The 19,001-nt window shown below is 33.8% G+C and overlaps 1 protein-coding gene across 3 annotated transcripts in view; it reads right to left on the reverse strand.

Moving 5' to 3' along the window:
• LOC106111357 (ankyrin-3-like) overlaps positions 1-19,001 on the reverse strand; it is a 114,136-nt gene that overhangs the window by 16,226 nt on the left and 78,909 nt on the right. For all 3 annotated transcript variants that reach the window (XM_013293399.1, XM_013293401.1, XM_013293400.1), the window contains exons 18-19: positions 1,189-1,269; positions 846-1,023 (exon numbers count right to left, since the gene is read on the reverse strand). In XM_013293399.1, coding sequence (XP_013148853.1) covers positions 846-1,023; positions 1,189-1,269 — 259 coding nt within the window. The remainder of the gene's footprint in view (positions 1-845; positions 1,024-1,188; positions 1,270-19,001) is intronic.

Genomic DNA, 19,001 nt, shown 5'->3' on the forward strand with positions numbered 1-19,001 from the left:
TTTAATGCACATCACTAAACTTAAGTGCGAACTGCAATGATCACATCACTACACCTTAAAAGGCACGTGCAACGCAATCATTTCACAGACTCATTACAAGCATTGCTGATGTCATTGCAAGTGGCGTAACACTCGGATGACATCACCTGACTTTCAGACCATTGTGAACAGTTTCGGCTCTTCCTGGTTAACCATAAATCCGGTCATTTTGTTATTATAGTTTGAGGTGAACTCACACAAAAACATGCATTACATTTTAATATATATAAAATAGTTGCGTGTGATTTTAAGCCATTCAATTGTTCCTCGATTCGATTTTTAAATGCACATTTATCTTAAAGGACAAAACAATTGAGATTGTCAAGCTGATGTGACCAATTAGCAACTTATTAATAAATAAATAAATTATTGGACCAGAACAATTTTATACAAAATCGATGGGACTCTGTCTCCTGAACAAGTAATAGCTGTGTTTCAGGTAGCAGGGACTTCTCTTAAATATTGTTTTGCGCTATTTAAAGTAAATTGTTTCACAATAAGTTGAATGATATGACATGAGATATAAGAGAGGTACATATGCCAGCATCTTAGGTCTAATTTTTTTATTACATTGGCAAACGAGCAAGCCACCTAAATTCGCCGAAATAGCAAGCGACCGCTGACTATAGACATCGCAATTGCAGATGCGTTGCCTAACCTTAAATGACGGAAGAGGAGACGCACATAAAGAGGATATATTTCTCGTCACGTCCACTTTTCTTTCCCATCCCTACCTCTTAAGAAAACGAAGGAAAGGGAAAGGGACTAAAATAAGGATGTGCTAATGAGTGCTGGGATATTCTTACCCGATATCAACAGGCTGTCGTTCAATAGTGGCGACCTTCTTATCATTGTTGCTGGGCCACAGATGTCCATCAGCCACGGTGTGGTCTGCGGCAAGCGGCCGCGCTCGCTGCAGAGTACCCGCCTCGCTCGCCATGTAGCGGTACTGCTGTTGCTGTTGTATGGGACACTCCACTTCACCTACAAACAACTGCCATGGTAGAGGTGGAAGATAAACATTTTCCAAGCACATGAAATATATCAGTATGTTTTAGGCAATGGAAAGTCTGTTACTGAATAGCAGCGGTATTGCAACGCTTGTGAGGCGTCTCTACAGGTTAACCTACAATATAATTTATGCTTTACCTCCTTCGTCTTCCGAATCGCTCATGAATGTGTCTTGCATGAGCTCAGGTGCAGCAACGCGGTACTTCCCTTCCAATCCACCTGGAACAAGGGATGGAACCATTAATCAGATGTCCTAAGATATAAATGTAGTGTTTGGGATCCTTAGATTGTTAAGTAAAACGCCAGATAAATTAATTAAACCTCTTATTAACTCCTTAAACTACTACCTACTTTGTTGACGTCTTTTGATCTATCTGTTCACCTTTTTTCCTTCAACCTTTCTCTCTGTCGCTTACATGCCTTCTTCCTCACACTTCCGTTCCGTTTCCTTCCACGCCAAAACCCATTCCCACATAAATATATGTAGTAGATTATAATTTTGTAGTATCGACTTGAACTGGGATCTCCAAATAACGAGGAAGTCTACTTATGACCAGAGATTGATCATCTTTAAAAAGCATTGCCTGGATCAGGTACTAGAAATCATAACTGCAGTAGTATTTTCGACAGTTATGATTTCATGCATGCACAATACCAACATGAGTGACAAGGACGGAGTGCCTGTGCATACATTTGTCCCATTCATAAGTTTTTAGGACACATGGCGAATGTTCACAATGAAATATCGCTTCAATTTGCATTTGGTCAACCGGCGGTGTACAGTTACGTACATTGACTGTGATATAAAAGGGCTTTGCTCTATTATAACAAAAAGCGCTTTCAAACTGTTGCTAAATAACTACGATTTTTTATGTGATAATCACTTGCTGGCCACTTTTACCGCGAGTTTACAAGAGTATATATACGTAAACAATCAGTGTTTTGGCAATGGAAACCTACGCTAAGCAAAACTTTAACACCAATCTAGTGGAATAGCAACAAAAATCAACCTTTTATGTTACTAGGAAATTAAATAAGCTCCCAAAACACTTGAGTAAGATAAAAAAATATTTGGTATCGTCTTCTTATTATGATCCTCACGACTTACCATAAAATATTTATTGCATTGACAAATTGCTTTTTACAAATCTATAACGCGAATTTAATGGAACAATTTTTACATCTTTAGTTAGAAAATGCGGGAAATATGCACTGATGTGACATTTTTTTTATAATATAGGGTGGCAAACGAGCAACCGGCAACCTGAATCCACCGAAATGGAGAGCAACCGCTGCCCATAAACATCTGCAATTGCAGATGCGTTGCCTACCCTTAATTGACGGAGGAGGAGATGCACATAAATAGGACCTTTTTCCTACCTATGCGTCTCCTCCACCGTCAAATCCACTTTTCCATCCCATCCTTTCCTCTTAAGAAAAGAAAGGAAAGGGAAAGGGAACAAAATAGGCCTCCAGCACCACACTCATCAGACGCGTGTTTTCTGTGTGGTCGTGGTAGTACACCGGGCGAGCCGGCCCATTCGTGCGAAGATGTTAAACCGGGCTCTACCACTGTTAAAATGTAACATGCAGTGATAAAGTAAGTAAATGATTAAACAACTTCTCTTGCTCTTTAATCTCTCAATGAAATAATTCGTTTTAAGGAAGTAAATAACATGATACAGTTTAGATGATACCCTATGTCAATTATCTGTGTAAACATTGTACAATGTTGCTACAAACTCCGCCCTTCACTGTGACTTAGAAAATAAACGATGATGTAATTTTTTATTGTACAGTTAAATGCAAGAACGCCATTACTACGCCCACTAAAGTGACACAGTGCAATAACAAACGGTAAACAATTGATATACTCGTTGTTAATAGCCGGCATATCTACTCTGTGCCCCTTTTGGTTATCAGAAATGGATCCAGAGATATCTATGAAATATTGAATTATATTACGAGAACTGTTATTCGGTCAATTGCGAAAAGGTAGGATATGAAGCGAACACTGAAATGTATTTTAAAGTAAGATTGATTGTCTTTTTGAGTTCCTTTTTATTAGAAAGACACTTAAATTATCTACTGAAAGCAACCTTCCATGCGTAGCTATGATCCAAAACAAACCACCACAAACGTAGATTATAAAAAAGAATATCTGTGGGACACTTTTATTATAATTATGTATATTTTACTGATCGATAAATAAAAAAATGACGTATTTAAATTGTAACTTTTCAACAAGTAAACAATAAGCTTTTTTGCTTGTATAGTTTTATTTATTGTCTATGGTCTCTGTATAGCGTGTTACAATTGTCGATTGTTACGTAACAAGATTCATCCGGATTACCTCATCAGCGATGGTGTACGCAGTAATTAACGCTACAAATAGACTCCAAGCTGTTACGTAGAGTTTACACTTAGAGCATAAGTACTAGAAGAATACATAGTACATTGTTTTATGTCCCCACTCGCTTGTGAATTTAGATATCATATACTAATATGATAACTGCGAAAGTAGATGTATGTTTGTTAGAGTTTGTAGCCTAAACGGCTGAACGGATTTTGATCAAATTTAGTACAGAGGAGATGACAGTCTGAAACACATAGACTACTCACTTTTCATTTTTTTTAATTCCAAGCGGAAGGAGTCGCGGGCGAAAGCTATTTATCTGTATTGACAAGGATAGTGCGTTGTTTTATGCCAAAAAACGCTGGTAAACTTCGATATAGTTTATGTCACTTGGTTCATTGTTAACTAAAGCAATCATTAGAAATACATAAAAGAAAGAAATGCTATACAAATATCAGCAATTACCCAATATGTGCAGTATTGTTAGGGACATATACTGATATATTGCATAACTCCTTATCGTGTCAATAGTGCATGGGGTTCACTTCCAAATTGACATCGCGTGCGATGTCCGCTAGCGTAATGACTACAACGATTGAATTAGTCACAGTTACGTGAAATATTTAGGTCGATCGTTATTGATATTACGTGTCAAGGTTTAGTTGAAGATTACCAATAAGTTTGAGAACCAATTTAATCTAGATTACAGGTTTAAGTCTGCAAGATCTTTGATGGTAGAGATTATTATTAATCACCATCATCTTTCTCCTTATTCTTATTAGAGGAAGTTTGAGAGTAGCCCCAGTGGTTGAGAAAATAAGGAGTAAAAGGTTAGAGTGGTATGGGCATGTTATGAGAAGGGATGAATCGCATGTGACAAGAAGGATGTTAGTTATGAATGTGGAGGGGTACATCGGTAGAGGTAGACCTAGAAAGAGATGGATGGATTGCGTGAAAGGTGACATGATCAAGAAGGGAGTGATGACTGAGATGACGGATGATAGAATGCTTTGGAGGACGAAAACCCGGTGCGCCGACCCTACGGGAGTAGGATAAGGCAGGGGAGATGATGATCTTTCTCCTTATCCTACTCCCGTAGGGTCGGCATAACAGGTTTTTGTCCTCCACATAACTATCATACGTCATCGCAGTCATCACTCCCTTTTTGATCATGTCACCTTTTACGCAATCCATCCATCTCTTTCTAGGTGTACCTCTACCGATGTACCCTTGCATACTCATAACTAACGTTCTCCTTGTAACATGCGATTCATCCCACCTCATAACATGCCCACACCACGTAACCATTTACTCCTTACCTTCTCTACGACTGGGGCTACTCTCAAACTTCCTCTAACATACACATTTTGTATCTTATCCATTAATGTTACTTTTAATGTAAAATTAAATAAATACCTTAATGAAAGTTAGACAGTATGTAACGTAACGTATTAGTAAAACAAATATTGATTAAAACCATAACATTTTTATGCAATGGTTCATGATCCAAAAATAAAAACTAAAAACGTAATCAAACAATGGCCGAAACTAATAATCGATCTGAAATTATTTTCGCTTATCCAGTATGTATATTTAACCGATTTAATAGAGTGATCTGAGAAGTTTCTCATTTGAATAATCACAAATAACAATAAGATATGCAAAAACAATTAAGTAGTTCTGCATAATCATTATAATTGACAAGTATATCTTGGGCAAATATTATTTTACGCATTAACTGGAAAATAACTTGTTAGCATATCTTGTCTTTCAATATTATTATTATAATTTGAAGACTGTACTATTGTACAGATAGCATGAAAAGCTTTTACGTTTCTTCACCTAAGCCCAACGGGCATTTACTAAAGATATATGTTTTTGGAATTTGTAAGTTAGGTCTACATTTATTCTAGTGTAGAGGTCCGAAAGCATTTCTTTGGAAATCACAGGCCCTCTCCAGGATGACTAATGAGGGGATTTAGTGCTAAGTTCCTACTATCTCTGTTTTTGCTATTGTATGGTCTGGTACCTTTTAAACATCCCATACGAAGTGTACAGTAGTCTTTTATTTCCTGATGAAAAGAAATCCGATTCGATTACGAGCGACAGATTTATTCTGTTGTAAAGAACAACGCGGCATATTATCCGGTTAACAATACGGTAGTTTTTTTTGTATTATTGACGTCATCAATTGAATCAAAAGATAATTGAATAATTACAAGTAGCGTGTATCGTCTGAATAACTCAGCACGCATCACGCAACATTCTAACAGTAGGATTTCACTGGCAAAACCATTGTATATTATCGTCTTTATCTTTTCCTTTGGAAGACTAGTGATAGCAATATATTGTTTAGCTGTTTCGGCAGTGGAAACTTACGGTTAGACCGTAAAACGTTGATACGGGTGTCGTTGAAACGAAATAAAAGATATAGGTCATAACTGTCTATTCTGTGCTGTTACTTAGATGTTATTTAGAGATGCGAACAGACGATACTGAAGAAAGAAATGCTAGTCTTTTCAAATATTTTTTTTAATTAGCTTTTGTCTTATCTGTTGTAGGTAAAAAAAAACTACAATTGTAAGCACTAAACACCATATTAACTTTATTTCACACATTAGAGACCATAAACCTTGTTTGACGTCCTCAGAATACGCTATCAAAGTTATATCACGATTTCTCTATTAGTTAATTAAAACATAGGTTTCAATCATTGATATATTTAAGTACACAGACGTGAAACTATTCAGCAATCAATAAAATTGTCCTAAATATGTAGGACTAAGAACATTTTTGCTGAAGTTGATGTCACCATCACAAAAACCCTACGACCGCGATGTTTTGACGAATGCTTTTATTCTTCTCATTGTATGACGCAACTAACACCAAGTGCCAGAATATCGCTCACAATTTTGTGAATCGTTCGCCAAAAATAGATTTTGCTTTAAAAATATTACATGATTTCATACACGAGTGTTTCCTTTTGCTTTTAGTTTTATCAAAGTTTGATCGATTAACAATAAATTATGAAATATACTAATATTATAGAGGAAAGATTTGTATTTTTTATTTAAAATTTTTAAAATTCTGTCACAGTTAGTTAGAAAGGTAATTTAGCTGTAAGTCACACAGGGTATTTATTTTTTAATTTCACACGGACAAAGTCGCGAGAAACAGCTACTTTATTAATAAAAGAGTATTAAAGCTCGTAGTTCGAATATGAAGATACAAGCATTTGAATAGTATCTCAAAATGTGATTTTGTGACCATGACGGAATATCATGTAGTTTTTCAATCGAGTGACTAATGCACGGTTTTGATATTTTTTTAACTTAAGCATTTTCAGACAATTTGTGCGCAACACATTTGAAATATCACAGCAAAGAGTTTTTTTGTGACTGAGAAGTATTTTGAAACAAAGCAATTATTTTTTTATATGCTTCTTATTAGCAGACAATTTTTTTATTTATATCTTCAACTCTTTACATATGAAAAACATTGGCAAACAGAACTTCCAAGGTTACAATATAGAGGGGTAGGTAGAGTATAAATCTCTATTTGTCCTTCCATCACACTTCAAACGCATGAAGTGACAATCAAATTATATTAAAATGGTGTAAAACCAATAACAAAATCATCATAAAACGTTAAACTAAAAAATTAACAAACTTAACAAATGCATCCAATTCAGAAGCGTATCTCAAGAGTCTTTGTCATATAAAACTCAGTTGTCTAATCTTAAACCTCGAATTGTCCCAAATCCATTTACAGTATGCGACTAATAAGGGTAAGTATACATTGTGAGGGTCTTTTAGTAGGAGGTATGACATCATCGGAAGCTAAAGGTCGCGTACCTGTTAAGACGATACTCCACATGCTAATATGTTTCCATCACGCCCACAATAATAGCGTTGTGATTACGTAAACATATCGTATATAAGTGTTAATTGTAGCGGGTTTCCATTATCCAAAGACTTGTAGATAAACAATTTGTTGTCCTTCTCACTCTTCTTGAATAAAATGAGATGACAATATGTTTAAGTAGTGATGTTTCGGCAATCGAGACACACACAATTAAATCAATTAAGTGACTCATCATATTCCCTTCATTATCCTACTTCCGTAGGCTCGGATCAGATTTTCGTTCTCGAAATAACTCTATCATACGTCACCTCGGTCACTCCCTTCTTGATCATGTCACCTTTCATGTAATCCATACATCTCTTTCTAGGTCTACCTCTACCGGTGTTAAATTATTTTGTATAACAATAATAAAGACATTGGACATATTAGGGTAAAAGAAATAGGTCAGTATCGTGCAATCTGAAGGTAATCGCCTACGTTTTAATTAATTATGCTAAGGACAAGTATGTATGATAACGGCGAATCATTCATAAGGTCTCATTCAGTCGCCATGACTTCATTCAGTTCGTTGTCGTCCCTGATCATTGCGATTGTGTTAATTAATGTATCCTACAACCCAAATAGCACAATATGCTCTTTGCCTTCATTTACGTGAAACTAATTGTGTATTCGCTGTATCTAATTCCATTATCGCTGGAAATGGAAACTACATATTTACAACTACGTTCTTTATAATAAGAACTGCGAAACTCAGAGATTTCTAATCAATAAAGGGATACCTTTAAAACTTTTTTTAATTCTTTGTACGATGATATTTTTTTTCATATTTTCGAATTTGAAGGCTATTCTAATTTAAATAAACATGACCTAATGATCTATAAAACTTGATATGTTCCGGAAGCGTAGGTGCTGCCTCTAGCCGTGAGATCTGGTAATACAATGCGCACGCGCATCTCACATAAGTCAGGTGAGAGTCGTCATTTAATACTGGTCACTTGTTGATACGATTGATTATTGAGTTTTGTACATCGTAAATGTCATACATTTAATATGTATGGAAATTAATGAATTAGATACAGTGGACGTTTTTTCGGTGACATAATTTAATCCGAACAACAAACATAGGTGCTATATTATATAGTGACGGTTGTATGATGTTAAAATTTAAATGGGAAGTAAATTAAATTCTTTCACTGGATTACTTCTGTGTCATTATCTTATTAGAGCCATCCAATAAATGACTATAGAAATGTATTCTCATATTCTACAATTGATTGCATTATTGCATAATCCCATTCTTTACACTTCCCGTCATTCAACAATTACCTTTTATTCTATAATCTTATGAAAACTTATTCCTGTTGAATTGAAATGTATGAAATAAGAGTGCGTTTATTTTTTGACATAAAAAAATAATTAGTCAAAAACCGCTGAATAAAACATCGAATAACACAATATATCGGTTGAAGAATCGAAAAAGCAGTAAGCTGAACGGTATATAACGGCCTTATAAACAATATCGATATCGACTATCTGTTAATCGATTAATAAACAGAAGAAGAGAAAATTGGATAGTTTTATGCGAGATGTGTTAAGTCAATAGGTAAAAGAAAAGTAACCATTTATTGTAATCAAAGTAGTTTGTTCACTTCAAAAATATTTACATATAGGTTTTATTTTGTCACACCGATGACTGATGTAAGCCATTGTTTCCACTGGACATGAACGTACATTAACCGGCGCGAATCATTACCATTACATCCAATGCCCTTGGAAAAGCAGTTAAACTTTGTTGACAAAAGATATTAAGTCGTAAATCGTTAAAATTAACGAGTCAAGTTAAACCACCGTTTGAAAAACTACGACGTAATTTTAAACATTTGTTTTAGATTTTACTAATGACGATATTTGTCATTACTAAAAGAAATTAAAACCACACTGTATAAACAAAATTCAAAGGAAATTCTTGCTGAAAAACATAGAACAAAACCAGTAATTTAACAAAATGTGATCTACAAAACAGACATAGGTTTAAATACTTCCTAGACTATTTCGGCTAGGCTGGATAATAACGAAAAATGCTCTTAAATTAAATATCCGTTGCAGAGTAAAGTAACGCTTTGTTTTTTCCAGACAACGTAGGAGTGGGTTGTTGGAATATGACAATAGACCCACGCAGACACGCTTCATTAAATAATGAGATATGACATGTCTATTAAACATTAGACTGGATACTGAAATTTTTGTTTTACATAACAAAAAATACCATTAAAAATCATTGACCTAATTGTAAGAAAACTTCGGTATGGTCTTCTCAAGTCGCTCTACGTCTGTCCTAAAAATTTTATTCGTAAGACTAATCTTTACTTCATTTGCTAGCTAGCTAGTAAGCTAGCGAGCTAGTAAGCTGTTCTCATGGGACTTATCCGCATAAAATTATAAATTTTTCATTTCATTGTTTACATTTGTCAAATTATCAATTGCAAATGTCAAAATGACATGACATGATGTTTGACATCATGGCAAACTTGCTTCCTTGATGTTGGCAACAACTTATGGTCTCTTTCCTACATTAGGGTTTTTATCCAAAATAATTACCCCTAAGTTTAACGGCGTGAAAATATATAGCGTAAAGCGTGACGTAAGTGTAGGGCTTTTTATTAAAAAAAGAGTTACTCGAAAATATGCTGTGAATGCTGACACCTTAGGTAACAAAGAAATGTGTGATTACGTTTTATTACATTAGTATAGAAGTATAGATTTACAGTAAATAAATATCAACATAGACGAATGGTTTAATGTATGAAAAACCATGCACGAATCATTAAAAATACCGATAAGAATAAAATATTACACACGATGATTGTCTTACTTGAGGCATAGTCGCATTCTAGACATGATACTCCCAAAACAATACTTCGAATTGTTTTGGGAATATCGTATATTTCAGCATAATCTTATCTTGCCGCAGACAGCGAAGTTCGATTGGATAATTAAGAAAATTGTTTCAGTCTATATTTAGCTCCAAGGTTTGTATCTACTATGCCGCACCTTATTCTAACCTTATTATATAATTCGAAATGAGATTTTTTTTGTTTAACATTGATTTTATAACATTTATTACTGTTATTCATACATATAACAAAATAGATCGTTTGTCAATAAGAATATTTTCTATCTACCTAAACATACAAACAAATCGGTTACATCAAATCGACTTGTATAGAAATTAATGATGATATTGTAAAAAAAATACATAAACTCTCGAGCTTTCGCTGTATAAATGACATATTTAATCTCTGGCAGAAACATATCTCAATAGATATCTTACTAATATTATAAATGCGAAAGTTTAGATGGATGGACGGATAGATGGATGGATGTTTGTTAGAGTTTGTAGCCTAAACGGCTGAGCGAATTTCGATGAAATTTGGTATAGATGTGGAGGATTAGTTTGGAAGAACACATAGGCTACTCGGTTTTGTTTTTTTTTAATTCCACGCGAAGGGAGTCGCAGGCGAAGGCTAGTAAGTCATAAATTACACAATAACAGAAACACATGTCAAAGTTGATACGACATGTTAAATGAAGAAGCCATTGCCAATATGAGAAACAATCTGCGATCGCTGCACCTGCAGACCTCACTTGGGAGGCTTCAGTGCGTCAATTGTAGCACAACATAACATTCTATTTGATAATTTTAATTGGCTTTAAATTCCACATCTCAGTACATTTGTTTGAACTAGAACGTTTTTTGCACGTTTACTTGTACTGAACTGATCTCTTGCTCGATACGTAAGTAAATTTTCAGGTAAGAAAGACTATAAATACGTACACAAGTACGCGTATAAACTAGGTTTAAGCAAAGACTAAGGTCCATTGCCATCAAATTGTATATTGACTGATAACAAATCAACGTGTAAAATATATTATGGGAATATCGGGTTTTGTTCCCTTTTGTGACAGTGACGTCATTTTTAGCTATCTGAGCCTCTATAAGCCAGTGGTGGGACAGGCCCTTAATATGCTAAATCTAGTCTGGTTTTAATAAATCTATATGTATATATCATCGAAAATATATTATCTTACGTTTTTATATTCATGACCTAATTTATTTATTCAGCCGTTTACTTCTATACGTTATGTTATGTGATTTTTTTTAATTCGCCAAGTTTCTTTCCAAGTAGTGGTGATGTAAATGAAAATGCCTAACCTTGACACGTCGATGAAGAGGGAAATGTTTTTAAAATGATATCTGGAATACACACGTTACGCAATCTTCCAGACTTATTCGGGATGTAAACATGGAAATTGAGGCCGCAGTCGCTGATCCGAACATTACGTTACATTGATCATAAACTAATCAAAATCATATTTATATAAACATTCGTATGGTATTTAGGTTGTCTGAAAACGTATTTAGATATTAACCGAAAAAAATACTGAGATTATTTAACACTAGCTTTCGGCCGCGACTACGTCGGAATTAAAAAAAACAATAGTGAGTATGTATTCTTTCAGATTGTCCTCTACATCTATACCAAATTTCCGTTCAGTCGTTTAGGCTACAAAATCTAACAAACATCCATCTATCCGTCTAAACTTTTGCATTTATAATATTAGTAGGACTAGTAGTACCAAGTGATATTAAATTAATTGGAATTATAATAGTGTGCCAATGGTGCTTCTTGGATAAAATTGACGACATAAATACCAACTAAAAACTAATACTACTACTACTACAATATTAGTATGATGAATAGTATGATGTATTATAAAATTTTCATGTTTTACAATAAGTCAAAAATTGATACTGGATAAATAGAAATTACGGTTATCAAAGATATCTGTTAAAGTTAAAGTTTTACGTTAATTAATTCATAGTAAATTTTAAAAGTGTAACTACACGCCTGTGTTTACATTGCTGTTGTTTATAAGTGTTTTTATATAAAACTGTATTCTATCGGGCACTAATCCAAATGTCATCAAAAGTCAATATAATTGGCAATAGGACAAGTTGGATAAAATTAATAAAACATTCGTATATGCCGAAAGGAAACACGAATAGGTAAAAATAATTCCACCGTAAAGTGGATTTATTACTGTGTTTACGAAAGAAACGCAGGCATGGCGAAAATATTCAACACATATTATTTATAAGGCAATATGAAGCCTACATTTTCTGTAATCTATACTAATATTATAAAGAGGAAAAATTTGTATTTTCCTATGTATTGAAATAACTCTAAAACTAATAGGCCGATTTCAAAAATTCTTACACCATTAAAAAGCTACGTTATCAGTGAGTAACATAGGCTATGTTTTTCTAATGTTTATTTAATTTCACGCGGGTGAAGTCGCGAGCAACAGCTAGTATTTTAAATTACAAATACGTAAGAAAATATTGTTAAAAAAAAACAAGAGCCTCAAACTTGTTTGATATGGTTTAACACAAATCAGTTTAAAATATAACAATTCATACCTACTGCCTATCCTATTTGTGATAAGCGTAATTGTTTACGTATATAAAATATAAATAATAAAAAATAAGTACCATCATCATGCGACTTGATACACTGTAAACACGACACTTTCTTTTTCTTTTTCACTTTATTTTCATCCTTTTTTGTTTTTCCATTCACTTCTTCGGTTTTCTTTATTTCGTTTTTCGTTTTATTTTTCTTTTGCTTTTTCACTACACCCATTTTTGATACAAAGCGCGCGTATTTTTTACTTTTTTTTAAATTTTTTTCCACGCGCCACGGAGATGTGCGTAAACTAGCGCGCGACTAGGCGACTCAGAGCACGGGTAAAGAAGCACTGGCCATCGACAATGCAAGCGTCTAATGAGTCGAGTCGGTAGCGTATCGTGCTCACATCGCCCGCCAAATCGGGAATCAAGGCCGATAGATTTATATTCCGTCTGTGGTACCTTCCTAAATATAATGATAATTTCACCTAATTAATATTTCGTGGTCGATGTGAAATTACGTGGACAGTTATGTTACAATGTGGACAGTCGCCTGCGGATGTTAATATGAATAGCTCTGCGGAAGTATTTATATTTTATTACATTGAAACTCGTAACAAATAATGCAACCTTTGCAATGGTAATATTACTCGAATGGAATTTTATAATAAAGTAGTAAAAATGAATATAGCCTATAATACTCACTGATGATATAATAGCTTTTTAATAGTGAAAGAATTTTTGGAATCGGCTCAGTAGTTTTTGTGTTATTTCAACATATACAAAAATCCGAAAACACAAATCTATTCTCTTTATATTACTAGCTGTTGCTCGAGACGTGAAATTTTAAATAGCCCATGTTACACAGTGATAACATAGTTTTTTAATAGTAAAACAATTATTGAAATCCAGTCGTTTTTGGGTTATTTCAATACATACATCGCACTTACGCGTATGGATGTAATTTAGTATGAGAATCTAAACTAAGCTGCGTTTCAAATTCAAGTTTCTAATTGTGACATTTTTCATTTAAGATATATAAATGGCAATCCTGTGGGCGCCATTAGGGGACGCCTACAGAAAGTGGAGCAAAGTCTTGGAACGTGGCCCCATTGTGAACGAGTGTACTTCGTAATATAAAACATTTTCTTTTTTCCCTATATTTATGGTTTTATTCAACAAAGAATAGTATATTCAATTTGTATCATCGACAACGAAAACATTATATTCGTAAACGCAAATCAAAGATAAACAAGAATTCACATCTATATAGGGTCCATAATTCGATTTGTTACTCTCTTTTCTCTACAACAATGCATTTAGTGTTATCATAGTCATTAAATATTAAACGAAACAGCCCCTAAAATGGTATACGTATAGAATTTAAGTGTTGATTAAGATATTACACCATTTTAGTACCCTCCTTTACGACGCCTCAAGTGTTCCAAACTATATTCGGAGTCAAGAATCGATAGTTTTCGAGGTCTGTACTGTAAGAATCAAACTTAATTGCAGCTCGTGGGTACGAGCATATTTACATTGCCGTTACAAATGGCACGAGATGTGCTACGCTCCTATATCCATTTCGATAGCAAATTTACTCTGTACTTTTGTGTGATTTCCGAGCTCCTATAAAGTTTGAATGGTCATTTACCATTACGTGTTAGCTATTACCTCAAGGACGATTGTATTGAATTAGAATATAATCGGAATAGAACACAATAGATGTTATTTTTAACTAATGTCCTACTCTAATGAGATGATTAAAGATTTAAATAACACATTAGCGTGAGAAAGGATTAACAATTGTTATTTTGTTTTCAAATGTAACAATTAAAGGTTGAACTTTTATGAAATACTAGATTTCGCCCGCGTCTCCGTCCGAGTGGCATTAATTAAAAACAAGAGCAAGTAGCATATGTGTTATTCCAGACTATCCTCTACATCTATGCCAAATTTCATCGAAATCACTTCAGCCGTTTAGGCTATAAACTCTTACAAACATCCATCCATCCATCTAAACTTTCGCATTTATATTAGTAAGAGTAAGAAGTGAGATGTCAAAAGACATTTTATGTTATGTTATTTTTTTTACTAAAGTTCGTTAGTAGAAAAAATATTTCTCTTTATTTATCAAATATCGCTAAAATTAACGCTTTAAAAAGCATTTCTAAAAACAGATATCGATTAACGACTTTTAATAGTCCATTACTATTGTAAACAAAGTATAAACAAAGTAAAGCGACCGAACACGGAGGTTCCCACAGTGGTAGCAGCCAAGTATGCGATCCCGAACTAAAATAGAAAAGTGAAACGTTGTTTATTATTCGTCGATTGTTGTTCGATCGACTAACGACGGAATGGGAAATGAAACCTGGCACGCGTCAGTTCTTAGGGCAGTGGGACGACGAATAAGGGCTGGGACACACTGTGAGCTTGACACAAGGCTTAGAACTAGAATCAGTTTTTACGTCAGACAGATTCTTACATTTGTCATAGATGACAATTCGCAAACTCAAATTCATCGCAATATAGCTACCTCGTTGGTTTTTGTGTGTCTAATATAATTTGCCCTCTATCAAATATGAAATTGGAGTCTTAACGAATAGGCTCAGAGATTGGACTGTGCTCGTCACTCAGGTCAATTACAGGGGATATTCTTTTTATAGCTGATTTCCTAAGTTGAGGATGTCTTACAAGATACGCATAGATGTTGTACTCAGTATCATAATTCTGGAAATAATACTGCATTATTTTAAAATGTAAATACAATAATGTCAACACAATAAATACGCAGTTAACCGCTACTGGTTGACCTCACTAAACCTATGTTAAAAAAGCAAACAAATTTTATTTGTACAGTCGAGGTCAAAATATTTTATTTAAAATGTTTTTGTTATTGTTAGCTTCGTGTTTGTATAAAAATTGTTCAAATTGATTTTATTTCTCACGATACAATCTTTATAAATGTCATCTGAAGGTACGAATAGACCTTTACTGGTAAAAACTCATTTTATGTTTAAATTGTAATTATTTCATGAAGTTAATTCCTTTGTTTTTGTTTCTTACTTTACCTTTAATCCGTTTAAGTACTTTTCGAGTTTATTCAGCACAGATAATAAAATATTTTCGTTTACAATTACAAATCATGTTGGTATTTTATTGTCAAGGAAGAAGTATAGTGTGGAACGCCCTTATATTTTCCTGTACCAATGGACGGGTTACGGATGGACTGGGAAAAAAATTGCGAAAGCAGTCAAGTCTATTCCATGAAACGATTATTCGCATTGATGCGCTCTGTAAGTGGTCAGATGTTTGTAAAAAGTGGATGAATTACAGAGGACTGATACTAAAATTTTATGGTACAAAAATAAACGTATTTAAAACAAAAAGAACATAATCAAATACCACAATCAATCCATATTAATTTTTTTTTATCAAACACGTCTAGTGCTACCAAATTTCCTGACGTACGTTACAATAAAATTTTAATGGCATATAAAGTGTAACGCATATCGTTATTTGTACAAAAGCCTATTTATATTGATTTGATTTTCTTCCTCTAATATACCCCCCGCTAGTCACCCCACACAAGTGACATTGACAGCTACTGTCAACACTGTCACGCACATGTCAATAAACATGACTTACTTTCAAAGTTTCAAGGCGACCTTTTGACCCAAATATTTTCCCTTCCATATAATTTTATATTTGAACGAGTTATTTAGCAAACTTCGTTAGAGCAAATTTGGACCACACGTTACGCCATTTTGACAGCGCGAAATTAAAAAAGTAGCCTAGCCTATCCATGTCAGGTAGCCTCCAGTAAAAGTCCCGTCGAACTTTTTCGTTTGATATTACAAACAGACACTCCGATTTTATTGTATGTAGCTAGGCATAGATAGATAATCGGTCCACTTAAAAAAATCTAGGATAAATGCATTAGTAAACCGAAGTACCAGGATTTCATAAAAGTACAAGAGGTAATCTAAGTTATACAACAAATAGAGTCGGTCGACCATAGAGTCAAGACAGTCATACAGGTGTCTCCCAACAGAACATGAGGAAGCAGATGATGTTAAACACATGTGACGTGTCTAAATATTATTAAAGCGTGTTAACATGCGCACGCTACACTATGTACACGTAGCAGACGAAGTGACGGCAAACAACTAGCTAAATGACGCTATCAGACTGCGATGACTAATACAACCGGGTTATTGAATTTGAAACCATAATTCATTAGAAATAGAGTAGTTATTTGTGTATGGTGATATTAAAAATTTTATGTATACATTCAACACCTAAACAATATAAATGACAAAAGTCTACGTAGTATTTAATACCTTGACAATACTTATAAATTTCATAACGTGATAAATCTTTGGATATTCAATTATCTTCAATTTGTTAATACTACAGAAACTGGTTAGTTAATTATGGATGACCTTCGATATGAGGAAGTTTACAATTATTACTAATAATGTAAACCACAAACAAAACTTAGTCAAATCGGTTATATTCGCCTTAACTGTTACAGGAGTTATACAGCGTAACTGTCCATTAAAAAATGCAGACTTTTCAGGAAATATTATTTTATTGGCAATTTAAGAGATTTGGCCACGACATATCTATACTATTATAATAAAGCGTAAACACACACTTCTTTGTTGCCTAAGATGTCAGCAATTACATATTTATGAATTTTCCTTTTTTTTTATAAAAAGACCTACACTTGCATCACGTTTTAGGCTATATATTTTAACGCCATTAAACTTAGGGAGTAAATATTTTGGATAAAAACCCTAATGTGGGAAAGAGACCATAAGTTGCTGCCAACATCAAGGAAGCAAGGTTGTCATTATGTCCTGTCATTTTGACATTTGTAATTAATAATTTAAAAAATGTAAACAATAAAATAAAGTTTTTATAATTTTATGCGGGTGAAGCCGCATGGGAACAGATAGTAAACAATTATTCTTCAACTCATAATCGTGCAACTTATCAAGTGAAATTGCATCTAATATAGGTCAAAGTGAGGAAAAATCTACCTATATGGAGTCATTTCTATATTGTCTTTTAACTTTCGAATTTTAACGATGTCATTGTTACCAGAAAAGGTCGAAGTATGACGTCACTTTAATTAAATGGACAATTTATTTTACTGTAACAACATTATAGTCCAGGAAAGCGTTGCTCTATTTTGTTTAGTTGCGTTTACGTAATCAACTTAAATTAGTTGATAAAAATATCGATATCCATCCCTATCTCTAAATATATCGAGGTGTTATAGCTAAAAAAAAACACAAGGAAACATATACCCACATACCCTGTGAAAAACTTTACTTTTAGAGAGGGACATCCAAAATTAGTGAGGTAAACAACACAAGCAATTGTACCAAATCGCGCCACACACAACACGCTCAATTTACCCCGCATATGATTTGCTGTGCCGAAGCTTCCGTGATTTTATTCAATAGCACAACACTAGCGTGTGATTTCCCGTAACTAGTGATGGACTTAGCAAAATGCATCGATATCGAAAATCAAAATTGGTTAGAAATTGTGCTAATAGTACTAATGTACTTCAAGTACCAAATTCTTCAAAGTATTATTTTTTACAAAAAAATTACTGTTACCTATTGAAGGAATAATATAAGAATAAAATATAGGTATAAGGAGATGCTTTTTTATAAAACATGTAAGTTTAACAGGGTAATACAAATTATTGATATTCAAATTCAAATTTTGAATTATAAAATATTAGTATTACAAAACATCGACAAAATGTAAGACATCACTAGTGGTCGCTGAAATGGAACGCATGACATTGTCAATGTTTTGTAGTAATTACAACCAGAATGTCCGCGGTTACTGCTAACAAAGAGTTAAAATCGGATGCGGTGACGTGAATATTGATTGTCGTTTTGATAAAAATTTACCAGTAAATTAATATAAAAGTAATCAAAACCATTTGTAAATTAAAAAAGATCAATAAACTTAATTATCTTATGACACGAGAAGAATGTAAATCAAATGACACTTATAAGAGAGTCAATCGTTAAGTCGTTACGTTGCCGGACTAGACCTAGACTACCCTATCTACACGCCACCCCACGTTTATGTACAAAAAAATTTACACATAGTATACTAAAGTTACTGGTATTTAGAGCGGGCGCACACCTTTGACTAAACTATCGCACAACTGTTGTGCGATTGTCGATTGTTTCGCAGCCAATTCAACTGTTTAGTTGCACAACT

This window comes from Papilio polytes, unplaced genomic scaffold (genome assembly GCF_000836215.1).
Source record: "Papilio polytes unplaced genomic scaffold, Ppol_1.0 DF824169.1, whole genome shotgun sequence".
NCBI classification, from domain to species: Eukaryota; Metazoa; Arthropoda; class Insecta; order Lepidoptera; family Papilionidae; genus Papilio; species Papilio polytes.